Source organism: Desmodus rotundus, chromosome 10 (genome assembly GCF_022682495.2).
Source record: "Desmodus rotundus isolate HL8 chromosome 10, HLdesRot8A.1, whole genome shotgun sequence".
Classification (NCBI taxonomy): Eukaryota; Metazoa; Chordata; class Mammalia; order Chiroptera; family Phyllostomidae; genus Desmodus; species Desmodus rotundus.
In genome coordinates, this window is record NC_071396.1 from 35,906,685 (window position 1) to 35,923,256 (window position 16,572).

General features: G+C 49.8%; 1 protein-coding gene across 5 annotated transcripts in view; it reads left to right on the plus strand.

The window, feature by feature from the left end:
* The first annotated feature begins 128 nt into the window (after nt 1-128).
* PDE8A (phosphodiesterase 8A) overlaps nt 129-16,572 on the plus strand; it is a 96,154-nt gene continuing 79,710 nt past the window's right edge. Inside the window, exon 1 of one of the 5 annotated variants that reach the window (XM_024561685.4) lies at nt 129-323. In XM_024561685.4, coding sequence (XP_024417453.3) covers nt 234-323 — 90 coding nt within the window. In that variant the 5' untranslated portion in view covers nt 129-233. Of the gene's footprint in view, nt 324-6,883; nt 7,720-16,572 lie in introns of those variants that run through there. The other 4 variants (XM_045196410.3, XM_053912405.1, XM_053912404.2 and 1 more) reach the window with 4 other exon arrangements.

The following is a 16,572-nucleotide window of genomic DNA, read 5'->3' on the forward strand; positions in this document are numbered from 1 at the left end:
GGAAGTTATTTGTTCTTGAAGCTGAAAAGTTCAAGCTCAGTGCTTTCTTCAGGTGTGGCTTGATCAGGGGCCCACCCAGTGACATCAACACTCATTTCCTCTGGGCTGGCTCCTGGGCCCACCTCTGAATCCATTTCTGCGGCCAGGGAGGTGGTGCAGGCTGGGCGTCCCACCCGAGTAATGCGAGCTGACCCTAGGGTCGACCGGGGTTTAACCCCGGTCCAGTTACAAGGATGCATGGGTGCTGGGCATGGCAAACAGCTGCGCACTCCTGTTTTAGGTCGGGACAAGACTTCCTGGTGCTCACTCTCCTCTGTCCACAAGTAAGTCACTTCCTGCTGTCACCGACCCGGGGCTCCCAGTGCGTCACAGCAGTAACCAGCTTGTGACTACACTCGTGTGAAAGTGGGTGATGCCCATCTCCCGCCCCAGACAGTGAGCTCCAGGGGCTATTTTGGTCATCGTCCTATCTTCAGGGTGCAGCCCAGTGCCTGCCAGAGCTGGACACTTGGTGGGTTCTGTACGTGAAGGGGTGACTCTGGGACTCTGGGTGAGACGTGGCCCAGCCTGTTACCTTGACTTTTCCCAGCTGCGTTGCCTCTTAGATCAGAATCTCCCCCCTTCAAAGTCGTCTCCCCCTGCAGGCAGGCCTGGGGACACAGCCACAAGACATGCTCCCTGGAGAAGGACAATTTCCCCGGGGGCGGCCTGAGACCTAGGACTTTGGGCAGGCGGTTCAGGCCTGCAGAAGTGACTTTGCAGATCAGGAGAGGAGTCAGGGGAAGGGAGGGCGACTGTGGGATTCAGTGCTATGAGACCAGTGACTCACGATCATCATTGCGGCTGACATTTAAACAGCCCTGCATACTTTTGGTCACCAGTGTGCCACTTTACACGGCGCCCCCATGTGTCCTGGGAATGTCCTCAGCTTCTGTGGTGTACGTAGTATTTCACTTTCTGCTCTCAAGCACCAGTGGTGTCTGGCTCCTCAGTTACCCGTGTGTGACTCCTCATTGTCCAAGCTTATTTGCGTGGAAGCTGTTGCACAGTGGAGGATAGCTGGGCTTCAGTGTCAGAATGTGCACCCTGCTTCTGCCTCCTGTGTGATCTCAGACAAGTTACTTAACCTCTCAGCCTCTACTTCCTTCCCAGTAAAGAGGGGATAATAGCGCCAGCCTCACTGGGCATCAAGAGGATTTAGATGGGGAATTTCCTGTGTGGACGTTACTCCAGGTTTCACCTGAACTTTGTCAGGAGGAGGGAAGGAGTGGGACGAGACCCGTGTGTTGTGTGATGGAGAATGGGGACACCCCAGGGCTCTGTTCTCTCTTCGTTCTGCCCAGTGGTGGGCATGAGTCTGAGTCTCCAAGAGAAAGTCTGTGTGCAGAAGCTGGAAGAGCTCCTTGCCCAGTCATTAACCCTGTGAGACATAGGGCACAATCAGTGTGGGCTTGGAGACGGTGTGAGACATTGTGTGTTTGCATTTGTGTGCAGAGGGGAGGTGACGCGGGGGTCAGGAAGGATGTGTAGGGTGACCAACTGGCCTGGTTTGCCTGGGACTGAGAACCTTCACTGTTGAAACTGGGAGAGTCTTGGGCAAAGGAGACACGCTGGCCACCCTGTGGGTGTGCCTTGTCCTGCGTGTGCCTGGCGCCCAGAGGCGCTGCAGCACCTTGAGGATGCAGGGCCTCAGCTTTCACAGCACCTGGAGTCAGTGCCAGGAGCCCGGCAACAGGGGGGTGTTGGGGTGATCTCACTCCCTGACCTTCTAGCCCTTCAGACACTCTCAGAAGTAACTGGGTGAGGCTCTGCCGAGGCTGGAGGCCTGCCTTAGTAAAGGGGGCGGGGGAGGAGCCAGCGAAATGTGGGTTATGGCCACCACAGAGACCTCAGGCAAGGCCTGGGGAAACTTGGCTTCCATACAAGGGCCGGCCCAGTGCCTGGCACTTCCTGTGACTTTTGTCATTGGATTTTCTGACTGGTCACAGACAGTCTGCAGCACTACATTTTTACTTTGAATCCGAGCACTTTAGAGAAATCATTCATTGTAATAACTTTGGAGTTGATCTTAAGTGTCTTGGGCACAGCACCGTGTTACCTGCTCAGAATGATGCATCGCACCTCCAGTTCTGTTGTCTGTACTCTACTTTCTAAGTCACGTCTCATTGCCCTCTTGGAACACCTGCACCGCGCTGAGCAACAGCAGTGATGGGGCTGCCCTGCCTCTTGTCTCAGGTGCCATTCGTTACGTTCCTGTCCAGTGCTTCTCGATTTTGGGAGGCTCTTCAGAGGTAGACTTGCTGAATCCCAGCCCTGGGGAATGTTCTAGTGCCTCACTATTAAATATCTAGGAAGCTCTTAGCTGGCAATAAATATGCTTCATTGTATTAAAGAAGCACCCTTCTATTTTTAAAAGAGTCTTTAGAAGGGGTGGTGTTGGGTTTTATTAAAGCCCTGTATCAGCTTTGTTTCCAAAGCACCTCAGCGCCTTCGTCTGCCAGCGTCCCCTAGAGGGAAGAACGGTAGGGATAAGCAAGTCGCAGGACAGGGTCCAGAATTCGGGTGCGCACCTGCATTTCTCTTCTATTTGGCTCCACACCTTTGTACTTGTGCTCCACCTAGGGACTGAGATTGACAAACCAGTGTGGACACCCTTCCTAAAAATGGCTTATTAACTCCTGCAATCCCAGGCTCCGTCCCTTCCAACAAAGCACGGAGACCACACAACTGGATGGAGCAGAGTCAGGACCCCTGAGGTCCTCTGGCTCTTGGCCCTTCGCTTCGGCTTCGTTCCAACCAATCTGGTCTCCGGACTGCCCGGTCTGTGGCTCTCGGCCACATGCCACCTGAAAAAAGCATTTGACTTCTGGGGGCCAGGATCGCTGATGAGTGGGGGACGCAGGGGAGAAACACAGGGTCTCCTGGTCTAGGGAAGGAGAAGAGTGTGTTGCGACAGCTCTGAGATGGGACCGGTGACAGCAATGACACCTGCCAGCCTGACTGTTACGCGCTCTGCTGGACACTTCATGTATATGAGCTTACTTACTCCTCATTCATGGTCCCACGAAGTGGTGGTGACTGTCATCCCCCATGCCACTGCCCCTGCACCCGTACTCCCTTCTGGAGCAGGCGTGAGGGAGAGTGGGGGGAGTACATATCTTTTGACCAAGCAAATCAACTTTTAGGAGTCTACCCTAGAGAAAAAGATGTATTCACAGATGTTGAGTGCCCTTCTGTCTGAGATATTGTGATAGCTGTGTGTGTGTGTGTGTGTGTGTGTGAGAGAGAGAGAGAGAGAGAGAGAGGGAGAGAGAGAGAGAGATTTATTTAACACAGAAACAGGTCTGGATGCATATGGTCCAAACTGTAACCTCCACAGAAGGAAGGGAGTGGGGAAGGAAGACAAACTTTCCTTTGCCTCTGCTCACTTTATCTACTTCTGCTTAGTGTGATTGTTTGTTCTTTTACTATTTCCCAGCACATATTCATTTGTAAATTATAGAATGTGTCATTCAAAAACAACACTTAACAAACTACATCTTAGAAAGTTTTGAAAGTTAGAGGACTGACCCGGATGAAGTCTGATGCCATCGGTTTGTAAGGGCCTACATCCCCAGTGGTTTTCAGCTGTCTGTGGCAGGGGTCCCCAACCTCCGGGCTGCGGACTGGTACCAGTCCAGACCTTGTTAGGAACCCACAGCACAGGATGTAAGCGTGAATGTAATGCTCTTGAATCATCCTGAAACCATCCCCCAACCACCCTTGCGCCGGTCCGTGGAAAAATTGTCTTCCATGAAACTAGTCCCTGGTGCCAAAAAGTTTGGGGACCACTGGAACAAGTGATGTGGGACGGAGCCAGGGGAAGGTGGTGAGCTAAGGAGTGGGGGATCAGTAGTTATTCCAGGCACTTAACATCAGCTAGCCCATCGTGTCCGTGAGCTAGATAATGTTAATCCTAGATTTACGAGGAAGGAAAGCTGCGCAGAGAGAAGATGAACAGCAGGGCCGAGTTTCAGACCTCAGGATGCAGGCGCTGTCCCACTTTCGGCTGTTTCCAGCCCAGTTCAGAGGGGAAATGCGAGGGGACAGTGGCGCAGTCTTTGAATGCCGACCTCTTGGTGGGGACGGCAGGACAGCTGGGAGGGAGAATGGTTGTGTGACCAGCTTAGGTGGGAGAGGTGCAGATCAAACAAGGTCTGGATTTCAGATGAACAAAGCGGTGTGGGACCGCACATATTCACTTCTCCAGAGAGCCGGGGAGGGGGTGTGAGGGCTGAGGGGGCTCCTGGGAGTGGCCTGTGGTAGTGGGGCGGGGCCGGGCGTCTGTTTCTTGGTTGGACTCCTTTCCCAGCCCCTCTGACCTCATGCCTGAGTCATAGGGGCAAGAGCTGCCGCCAACATTCAACTACAACTCTGAGCCTTGTGGGGGTCAAGCTGCTCTGCTTGGGGGTCCCCACACCCAGGGAGAATAGACTGTGTGCCACAGAACTCCGAGGTGCCCACATGGCTGGCATAGTGGGGGTTCCTCCCCACCAGCAGGACTAAGATCATTCACGGGCTCCTGAGATAACCTCCAAGTGGTGGGATTCTGGGTGGGGGCCCGGGAGTCCAGGGTGAGCCCATGGGTGACACGTGGTTTACTTTGGTCAGTGGGAGCTCTTTTGTGTCCACTGTCGCTGAGGCTTGGAGACTGGATTCACCAGGTAGAGAAGTATTCCAGGACCTCAAGATGCAGGTTATGGCCAGGGAAGGAGGGGCGGGGTGGAATTGATGTCAGGCAGTTGAGACTGACTGAGATGGGGGGCTTGTGACTTCCTGGAGTGTCCCAGGCTGAGGTCCTGGGTCTGAATAAAGTGTATGTTGAAGTGTTGCTCTCTATGACCCCAGAAACAGGCAGAGATGACTTCTACCTTTCCTGTCTGCTCCTGTGTTGTTCTGGGCCTTAGGTCTCTAAGCCTAGGGCCCCTAAATCTCAGAGGTAGAAATCAGTCTATGCTGCTATCCACCAGTTCTCTGGGAACAGAGAGGGTAAGTGACCGGCTTGGGCTGGCGCAGTGCAGCCCAGAGGGCCAGTGAGGTGGGGGCAGGGAAAAGCATCCTCACCCCCCTGATTAGCACAGGGCTCAAGGATTTCCAAGGGGAGGCCAGGGCACCTGCGGGGGGAGGGCCCAGAGGGTTGGAGCAGCCGGGGCCCCAGGGGAGGCAAGGTCAGTGGGAATCATCAAGGCCGGACTCCTCAGCAAGGCGGGGAGGGGAGGACAGAGGGCCCAAGGTAGAATTCCATGCACTCGTGGTTCCAAGCATTTTCTTTGTGAGTTATGCTTTATTTAAAAGGGTCCAGATTCTGCCTGGAAAAATTACTTTCTAAAATCTGCAGAAGGAAGATAGAAAAGACGCTGCAATTTAGGTGGGATAACAGGTGATAGTAAAAATCTTTTGCTGCATTTTCCAAGACATCTTCATTGACCAGCTGCTACTTTTATAAGGTAGGGAGGCATAAATGTCACTGTTGCTCAATGTGCTTAAACTTGATAATCATGTGCTGGTGGTCTGGTCCTCCTCAGCAAGTAATGAAGGTGAATAGCACACGCTGCCCTCGGTTCCTGGCTTTTCTGCTGCGCTGCTGTTGGGGAACTGCCCAGGGTGCACCTCAGGCTGGAAGAGTGGGGATTGAGGGGCTCTGGGGTTGCGGATCTTAGGGTCCCTGGGGCCTCAGCCACCACCAGAGACCCCGCACTTGGGCTGTGCTGCAGTCTCAGTGCTGCAGCAGGGACTCCAGCCTGGAGCCGCCTCCGGGTCTTCACAGCAGCTGGCCGGAAGCCAGAGCTGGCACCTCTGAGTCTCTCCAGGGTCCTGTTATGAAAGGCGTGGACTGCAGGAGGGGAAAGGAAGGGACCAGCCCTGTGGTGGTCTCCGTGGACCCACAGCTACAGGGAGGGTGGGAGCAGGGGTGGGTCGGAGGTGGGCCGCTCTGGGGTATGATGCATTGGACACTCAGGGTTGAGGCCCTTTTGGGCACAGAGAGGTTAGGTGACTCACCCAAGGTTAAACAGCAAGCTGGTGAATGGGGTAAAGTCTGCAGTCTTCACATGTCTCTCCCTGCACAGTAGAGCCTGGCTCTGCTTCTGCAGGCAGGAGGCCTCTGAGATCTCCAATGCCCGAGATGACCAGCCCTTTGAGGAAGTCCTGAGAGGAAGTTGGGGCTCCCAGCCTATCACAAACACAGCCTCTTAGCATGGCAGCCTCCCAGTCGCAGGTGCTGCCAAGTGGGGTGCTCCAGGTCTTGGTACCAGAGGTAGTGCACATGGCTGTGGCCAGGACAGTAACACTGAGACCCCGACTAGGATGGGACTCCGAGTGAGGGTGCCCTCAGGTCCCTCTCACTGCCTCCCCAATGGGTGTCCTTCCACCCGCCTCTTTAAGGACTCAGAGGCCTCATCGAAGTCAGCTGCTGAGGTGGAGAGCTGGGGCTTGAACCCGGCTGCTCTAGCTCCTGGTCCAAAGTCTGTGTGCCAGACTCAAAACAGCAGAATTTTGAGTATGGAAAGGTTTATTGTTGGAGAAGGTGCCAAGAATATGGGAGCCCTGCGAGATCCTCAAATCTGTCTTAAGAAAGTACCGAGTTCAGGCTTCTCTTAGGTCCGGAAAAGGGGAAAATGGGAGGCGCTGTTTATGTAAAACTCAAGCGAAGATGATGGAGTCTGAGGACTATTTCCCAGTCACAGTCAGGGTTTTGGTGGCCCGAGGTCACAACCCGCGTCCGCGCGGCGGTTCGTCCTTGGGCCAGTCCCTTCTCTGCTGCAGGCGGAGGGCCCGGGCTGTGCGCCTCTCGGACCGCGCATGCCCAGTGGCGGCGGCGCCCCAGCTGCTTTGCATTGACGCCAGCTGCCGGGGGTTACAGCGCGGGCTGGGCGTGGCCTGCTGCCTTCGAAACCCCGCGGAGCGCGGAGCCGGCTCCCCGCCGCCCGCAGCTCCGGGGGAGCGCAGCCGCTCCTGCCGCTCCCGACGGCGCGGCCCGGGCCTCCGCCGCGTCGGCGCTCCCGACCTCCCACCGCGGCGGCCGCGGCTCACCGCCCCGACGGGCTTCCCTCAGCCGCGGCCCTTCACGGCGGGAGCCTCTAGGCCAGCGGGGCCGCCGCCGGCGCTCGGACGAGGGGCGGCGAGGGTGACGGGCGCGGCGGGGACTCCCGGACTGTAAGAGCGCCTATCTCCTCCCCCGAAATTCCCCGGAAGCGCGGCCCGGGCGCGCCGGCGGTGTGAGGGCGGCCGGCGCTCCGACCGCCTCAGGAAGGGCATGTTCGGAGGGGCGGCCGCGGCGCGCCGCCCGCCCCAGCGCCCCCTTCGCTCCGCCGCCGCCGCCGCGCCCGCACCGCGATAAAAGCGCCGGCCGCGCTTCCTGACTGGAGACCCGCGCTCGCCGCCCGCCCGCCCGCCAGCCCGCCCGCCCGCCCAGGCGGCGATGACACGGCGCCCGCGGCGGCCCCGAGGCGCCGGGCGGGCCGTTTGCTGAGCGGATAGCGGCCGCCCGCCAGCATGGGCTGCGCCCCGAGCATCCACGTCTCCGACAGCCGGGCCGTGTACCGCGGCGGCAAGGAGGCCGAGGACGCGCCCGGCCCTACCGGGCCGCGCCTCCCTCCCAGCCGGGAGACCCCCGCCGCGCCCGCGACCGGCGGCCCCAGCCTCGCGGCGTCCGAGCCTCGCGGCGGCAGCGGCCAGACGGTAAGGGGCGCCGGGCGGGCGGGAATTGCCCTCAGGGCCGGGCGGGCTGCCTGCGGGCTGCGGCTTTGGGGGACTTTGACGGACGCCCGCAGCCCGTCCTGATTCGGGGCGCTGCGGCGAGGCCGCGGCGCGGGCCGTCCGCGACGTGCCAAGCCTCGGGGTCCCCCGGTGAACTTGGGGCGCTCGAGTCGCTTCCCTCCCACCGGGCGGGACGAGAGCTCGCGGGACGCTGGGTCCGCGCGGACTTTGTTCTTTCGGTTCTCGTGGCGGAGGGGGGTGGGCGTCCCTGTCTGTCTGTCTCTCCGCCCGCGCGCGCGGCGGCCTCCCCGCCGCCTGGGGACGGAGGCGCGGCCGCTTTGTGCGCTCCGGCGCCGGTGTCGCCGCTGCGCGCTGACGAGCGCGCACGTGCGGCCGTAGCGCAGGTTGCGACCTCGGCAGTTAATTTGTTGTGAAGCAGCGCACGTTTGTGACTTTTTTTTTTTTTTTTTTTGGTAATTGCATGTCTTTAGCGCGTATTGTCAGCTTCTGGGGCGTAATCTTTGTTAAGGTTTATTTTGTGTGTGTGTGTGCGTGCGGTTTTTTGTTTTGTTTTGTTTGTGGGTGTTTTCATTTTCAGGAAATGCTTTTCTTTCTTTTTTTTTTTTTTAAAGAAAAGGAAAAGAAATGCTCAGTAGGGCAGACAGCGGCAGTTTTCCAGTTCTTTGATTTGAATGTTACAGCTGGGATTTAGGCGTTTGTGTTTTACTAAACTAGGGAGGGCAAGTCCGCGTGTGTGGCCCCAGGTGGTTCCCTTTCACCCCTGCCGCTTAAGGGTCATTTGCAAATTAATTTGCTTTTCTCTAGTACTGAGGACTGCTGGACAACCGCTCCCCCCTCCCCCAAATTTCAGGGCTATAGTTTTCGTAATACTTTTTCTGTGTGAAAGTGAAGTCACCTTCAGTATTGCACGACATAGGTGAAGCGATGTCACCCCACCCCCGCCCCTCCCGTGCTCCCCGTGAAAACTCACCTTTTTCTCACCTTCTGAACGTAGTCAGAAGCTACGTTCATCCTATAGATTCCTGCGAGCCGCAACCCCAGCAGTGGTTTTAGGCTATTACCCCAGGCTGCTGTAAATGCCCGCCTAGTGCTTTGTACATTAAGCCTACTTGACTGGCTGAAAAAAGAAAGAAAGAAAAAAAAATCACGCAAGTGCAGTTTGAATGTGAAAACTTTTTACAGGTTTCAAGTTGTTTGGCCCAAGCCTGTCAGCTACCTTGCATTAACTAATACGAAGCGTTTGGGTCACTAGAATGAGGCCTTGTGTCTCGTCGGCCTTTCTGTGGCGGTGTGTGGACGTCCTCAAACTCACCGAGGTGTCTTGTGAGCATCTCCAGTGCAGCAGCCTGCTCGCCCGTCACCCACAGTGCCTACACGTCTCCTGAGTCTCTACGAGTCTTAAATATTCCGTCCTACTATCAGACCGTTGTTTTGATTTGGGTTCCACAAAAATCCATTTTATCATTACAGTGCTTAATCCAGTGGTGTGCATACAGTAGGGGCCAAATAAGTGCTTACTGAATGCGTCTCGTTTTGTTTTTGTTGTTAGTGGAATAATGATACTTTTCCAGTCACTAACATTTGATTCCATTAAGCTTCCGATACATAAGCTTAAGACTATGATTATGTTATTATATCCAGAGGAAGAGTGAGATTATCAGGGCCAACACCACAGCCACACAAATGCCAGCTCATGCTTGTGATTCACGAGCTGTACGTGTTGGCGCCGCATCTCAGTTACAGATATCTGCAATTAGACATGTCAGGTAACAGGGCAGAGGCGAATATTGGCCTTTTTGTTTGTTTGATATTGTTTCTTTAAGGGAATCTATTAAACATGCTCCAGAGATTTAAATGTACGTGTTTAGAGTAGAAGATAAACTTCCAGCAATTTAGCAAAATCACATTTTACAGTTATTTTGAGTTCCTTTTGTTAATGTATCAAGATCCAATTTAGTTTATTAAAATTTTTCTTCTTAAAAATACAGCAAGTCAGCATGTTGTTGAGTGATTTTCAAAAAGAAATTAAGTGGGGGAAGTTTTTATCTTCCAATAGCATATAGTAAACAGTTCTTCAGAATGCTTGGGAGATTGACATTAATTGCATTTTCAGGTTAATTAAGTGGTGTATCCCCTGCACTGTGGTGTATCCCACTTGTGTTCCCTGAAATAATTTCTGTACTCTTAAAAGGTATTAAATTTTTTAAAAAAGGTTTATGGTCAAATAAGTTTGGGAAATACTGGCTCAGACTTAAGTTCTGCAGATGTCTTTCCTGTAGGAGTTGTAACCAAACTGAATATTCTAAAGTACATGAATCCCCAAATGGTTTACAGCATGCAACATTCCCCAAACTTGTTGGGTTATGGAGCCCTTTTACTGAGATGTATCTTAGGCAGACCACATGTTAGGACACGAGAGACCACAGTAGTCAAAGAACTATACTTAGCAGGAAAGCTCAATAAACATAATATGCTTCTTAATGGTTCCAAAGGTACTTTAGGATCTTGTAATACATCAGTCTGGGTCATCTTTATGAACTTACGTTACATGTAACTAAAAATACCCTGATTTTGGATTCATTTCGGGAGTTATAGCCTGTGTGGTTACAGATGACTGTCACGTTCAGTTTGAACACTGAAAGTTTTGTTTTTAATCAGAGTGAGCCTTCACTGTAACATTTCAGTGTTTTCTTGTCAGTCTTTGGACTTCCTCTGTTTTCCCTTTCCTTAGCTAGGACTTGAGTCACCCTTGAAAGAGCTGAGTGTGGGGCAGGAATCTCAGAGGAGACACTGTATGCTCACCCTCCCACCCTGTTCGCAGACACGAATGCACTGCCCATGATTGACGCCCTCCCCACCCGGCTCTGGGAGGCCACAGTCCTGTGGGTTTCATTCACTGCTGTCTGCCGCTGCCCCCCCCAATGGCCTTCCAGAACCATTGATTGAATTGGACACTTGTGTGAACCAGGCTGAGGAAGTGCAGAATCCACCCAACCCATAAAAAAGGAGAAATAGAAACCAGTTTTAACCAGAGTGGAGGCTGTAGAATTTGGATTTGGTTTTGAGGAACTCTCTGGTTATTTGCACCCAGGGAACATTCTGTTTCTACCCTGGTGAGCAGAGCAGATGTCCCTGTAAAGGTCGAAGGATTAGTGCAGCTGGATGAGCAGGAAGCAACAGGTGACAGATAGTAGTGTGGCCACACTAACCGAGGATCACCACCTCCAGCACTCGGGATCCTTCAATTTGTCTGTGTCTAGTCTTTGCTTCCCTCATTCTCTTTTCGTTACCTCGCTTTCTTTTTCTTTTTCTTTCTTCCTTCCTTCCTTCCTTCCCTTCTTCCCTTCCTTCCTTTCCTTCCTTTTCTTTGTCTTTCCTTTCTTGTCTTTTCTTGTCTTTCTTTCTGTCTTTTTTTTTTTTCCTCCCACCAGCATCCCTGTCCTGCTTTTTCTTGCCAGACCACCTTCCTTCACAAAACTGGCCAAACTTAACATCTTAGTCAAGTAAAGTTGAGTAGTTTCTCAGTGTTTCTTAGCAATGGAATAAAATTTGTTGCCTGCTTTTAATCTTATCAAGTGGATTAATCAAATTTTTATATTTCCCTAAACTAAAGCAAATTTTGCTTTGTGTGTGACCTGACTTGTTCCTCACCCCCACTTCACAGATTATATGGAAGTACTAAAAGCTTCTTTGGACAGTGTAGTTGAGAAAATGAGATCCTCTTTCTGTTTCTGAAATAAGTGACTGGAATGGATCTCTCCAGCTCAAAGGCTGTGAGTTTTCTCATTATTGTGTTCTTATGCCTTTTGGTATATGTATAGAATTTTATTTTGCCAGGCCTAGCTATAAAGATTTGGCTTTCTGTGTGTATAGAATACTTTGCATTTGTATTACATATTATTTTACTGCTTAATATTACCACAGGCCTCTTCTGGCACAAATATTCCCCGTGAAGCAGCTTATGACACTGTTTTCCCTTGGATGGCTTGCCCATTTGGATTGGGTTCTTCAATAGGGAAAGGTTGGTGATGTGAGGCAGCCATCTCAGAGTAACCTAAAATGCCTTAAAGGAACAAATAGTTTAAAAAATTAAAAATATCAAAGGAGAGAGAGAGAGAGAGAGAGAGAGAGAGAAAGAGAGAGAAAGAGAAGTTACTTAGGACATGACTAATCCCTTGGTCTTGTCCAAGGTCAGTGACTTCAGCCTGGTTTCTCAATATACTGAGAACAGTAGGAGGCATTGGACTCTGAAGTTCTTAGAGTGCAAACTGTTCATATTAATAATATCCACCATTTCTTGGATGCCTTCTCTGTGGCAGGCGCTGTGCTGGATGCCTTACAAATGTTACCTCATTTAATCCTTGGAACCCTGTGAGGTGCCTGCTACCACTTCCCTTTTGCAGACAGGCAGCTGAGGTTGGAAACTCACCCAAGGCCACACAGTTAAGCTGGGATTCAGATCCATTGTTCCTGGCTTCCGCCCCCTGGGCTGTTGTAGCCACCTCTCTCCATCAGGTCTTGTGTTCTCTGCTGTCCTCTAGGCTATAGGTGTCACAGGTCACCTGGGCTTTAAGCAGATGTCCTAAATCTACGCAAGTTGTCAGGGTTTTCTAAGTCTTGACTTCCTGGGGAACTTGCTTCCAGGCCTACCCGAGGTTCCCATGTTAGGAAGTCGCAGCTATATTCAGCCCGTTGCCAGTTAACTCCTGGTCAGGCATCTTGTCCTCTTGCCTCTCTGAAATGAGTTGGCATGCATCCCACTCCCTCCTGCTCAGGCTGCAGGCAGCCTTCCTTGGCCAGGAGCTCCCTTAGAGCCCGTTCTTCCCATCTTCAATTTTTGCCTGGAGTGCAACCCCCTACCCACTGCTGCATGTACAAACCTTCCCGGGGTCCTACAGGGCACAGCTGAAATCTTTCTCGAGCTCCTGGCTGTACTTGTACTCTTTTTTTCTCTGCTCTCAGGACCGTCCCCTTCGTCCCCTGTAGCCCTTGCGGGCCTAGGATTTCTGCCGTAAGTGTCCTGCTGGATCAGAGGCTGCCTGAGGGCGAGGTCTGCGTTCCAGTGTCATTGCAGTTCCCCAGATGGTTGGGTTACTCTGCGCACAAAGTAACGTTTGGGTAACTACACTAACCTCCGAGGTTGAGAGGGCTTTCATTCACGTTCCACGGGTCTATCTCACCTTGTTTAAATTTAACAAAAATTGTTGGGGTGTGTTGTTTATGTTTTAACAAAAAGCCAGTAAACCCTGAGCCAGCGATGACTCTGTGGGCAGTTAGTAAAGCGTCGCCTTTAATTTTGGCTGTGGTTGGGTTGCGCATTGTTCTGGGTCCCCACCTTCTCCTCTTCTGTTCTGGTGACAAGGGTGGTTGGATATGATGTCAGAGAGCTGCTTTGACACTTTTATTCATTTTTTTTTTGACACGTTTTATATGGCAGTTTCTCAGCTGCCGGCATCATTTGCAGTTTGCTCATTCACACAGACAGGAAGGATGTCATAAATTTCCCCAAATGTTGAGGGTGGCCTTTAAAGAACTCAAGGAGCAGGGCTTGCCAGTACTTTTATTGTGTATGGGTTGGAAATAAACTTTCGGTCTGTTGAATTCATGTTCTTTTACTGTCTGGGTGGCTCTCCCTTTCACATCCTTCTGGTGAGTACAGCAGCCACTTCAGTTTTTCTCACGCCGCTCCTGGGACAGCCCAATGGGCTGGTGGCACATCAGTGCCATGTTGTCCTCAAATGTTTAGAATCGATGGCAGCTCCCCAGTGGGGGTGTGTTTGTAAGGATACTGGGGAAGGAGGAGACAGAGGCATTGAATGGTTTTGGGTCCAGCTCCATCAGGTACTGGTTGTGGGTGTTTGCTAACGTCTGATCCTGAGTTTTCGCAAGGATAAAATGGGGCTAGCATACCTAGGTTCTGGTGAGGACCACTTACAATAACCTGTGAGAAACTGTGTTGTAAACTCCAAGGCACTGTCACATGTGAGGATCGGTCTTTTCTTTCAGTTACCTTTCTCAAAGGCAAACTTTGCTCAGTACCTCTGCTTATTTTTTTTTTTAAAGCAAATCCCTTCTTTTTAAAAAATATACATAGTTTTGTCTTTTCCCTAAGGTTTTATTATGAAAAACTTCAAACATGCAGCAAAGTTGAATTACCTATTTGCTGCCTGCATTCTTCAGTTAACAATTTCCTGTCATTGCTTTATTATAATTCTCCACTCCTTCATCCATCCAGCAGTCCATTTAATTGTTGGATGCATTTTAAAGCAAGTTCCACACATCAGTATAGTTAATCCCAAAGCACTTTAGTATGCACGTCACTTAGGGTTCAAATTTTGTTTTGTTTTGACGAAGGTATAACATTTGTGTAATGCATATCTGTCAAGATACACAGTATTACCATTGCCCCAGAAAGTTCTCTTCTGCTTCTTCCCCATTCCTACTTCCACCCAGCGGCAACCACTGTCCTGATTTTTTCCATTATAAGTTATTTTTGTCTATTCTAGGCTTCTTTCACTCAGCGTAGTATTTTTGAGATTCACCTATGTGGCATGAGTCAATAGATTGTTTTTTCTTTTCTTGCTAAGTAGTATTCTGTCTTATGACTAGATCACAGTCCAGTAACGCATTCTTTTGTCGATGGGTACTTGGGGTATTTCTATTTCTGTGGGCTGTTAAGAATAAAGCTGTGGCCCTGGCCTGGTAGCTCAGAGAACCGGCCCTGACGCACCAAGGCTGTGGTTCCCATCCCTGCTCAGGGCACATACAAGAATCAACAAACAAAGGCATAAGTAAGTGGAACAACAAATTGTTTCTTTCTCCCTCTAAAAAAAAAAAAAGTTAATAAATAAAATTTTTTTAAAAGACCAAAGCTGCTGTGAATATTCTAGTGGGTATTATTTTGTGGTCATGTTTTCATTTTTCTTGGGTAAAGACCAAGAAGTGGAATTGCTGGGTGTAGGATAGTTATCTGCTCAGCTTTTTAATAAATCAATTGGCCTTTTTCTAAGTAAATTATGTGATTTCACATTCTTGCCAACAAATGGGTTTGCCAAAAAAGTCTATGTTTTTTTTCCGATAAATAAAAGACACATTTTTTATTTCCACCAATAACTTTATTGATTTGGATATTTTGAGTATGTTGGCTGTCTCCTGCTATTGGCTTCTAGTGGGTAGAGGCCAGGGGTGCTGCTAAACGTCTTCCAATGCATGAGACAGCCCACAGCAGAGAATTATTTGGTTGGCCAAAATGTCAATAGTGCCAAGAAACTTCGCAAACCACTTTTGACACATTCAATCAGTCACATCACCTTTTCCACACCCTGCACGAATCTTTTCTTGTGTCTCAGTTGCATTTTTATCTTTCTTGAAATAATAAAGCATAATATTCCAAAAATGTTCTGTTTTCTTCCATCTTCAATATGAAAATGGCTCTATAAAAATTCACCAATTTTGATAAGTTTTTTTAAATGCACACTGATGTGACAGCTGTCACAATACAAGCAAACAAAATTATTTTGAATGAAGTTAAAGACAGCTACTAGAGCTATTGTATGGAAAACACATGATGGATTTTTTGTCCAACCCATACCCCTGCCACCGTTTAGTGTTATCAGTCTTTTAATTTTAGCCATTCTGGTGGGTAGGTGATGGTGTCTCATGGTTTTGACTTGCATTTCCCTGATGGATAATAATTTTGAGTACTTTTTATGTGCTTATCGATCATTTATATAATTTCCATTTTGAAGTTTTAATTTGGACCCTTTTTTATTAAAGGGCAATATAAATATTGTCATGACCTCTGGGTGGGGAAGGACTTACTAAACAAGTTACACAAACTATTTGCCAAAAAGGAAAAGGGTGATAAATTCAACTCCCTTACCGTAAAGAACTCATCAAAACAGAATGAAAATAGGGGGGAAATGGGAACATCTGTAATAGTGTCAACAATAAAAATAAAGGAAAACAAAAGTGAGGATGAAGGAAAGCCGTAGACTGGAGGAAGAAATTTGCAACACAAAATACCAATAAAGTAGGAGTGGGCAGAGTAAGACAGGGCCCGGCAGAAGTAAGGCCTGCTTGAGTGTGGTTGGCAGGGTAATAATAATATGAGTGTAATACTTTATAGTTTTACTTTGAACATTTCACCTAAAATGTCACATGGTGTGCTTGACTGTGATATTGTTATGTTATAGAATTACATGCTTATGACTTTGTAATAAAAGATTTTGTAATAAAAAAGGGACGTTATTTGTGCCAGACCCTATACGTAGAACTCCTACAAGTCAATAAGAAAGAAACAGTCCGTTTGAAAAAGAGGCAAAGACTTGAGCAGGCATGTCACTAAAGAGGAAGCCAAGTGGCTAATAAATGTATGACAAGATGTTCAGCTTCACTGGGGACGTGCAGATGAAAACCACAGTGAGATAACATTTTACACCCACCAAGCTGGCGGGCGTTTCAGAGCTCAGCAGTATTTTGAGGAACTCTTCCACACCATAGGCAGAAGTGTGAATCAGTGCTACCCCTTGGGAAAACCATCGTCATTGCAAAGTAGAGTTGGACGTGTGACACTGTGACCTAGCAATTTCACTCCTAGAAACCCTTACACAGGTGAGCTGGAGACACGTACAAGAGTGTTCACAGCAGCATCACTTTTTATTAGCAGATGTTTTGATTAAGCCCAAATATCCATCAGCAACATAATGGATAAATAAGCTGTGATAACATGTATGCAATGGAATAGTTTACAGCTTTGAAAATGAGTGGATTGTAGTCACAGGTATCAACATAGATCAAGTTCAAAAACAATAT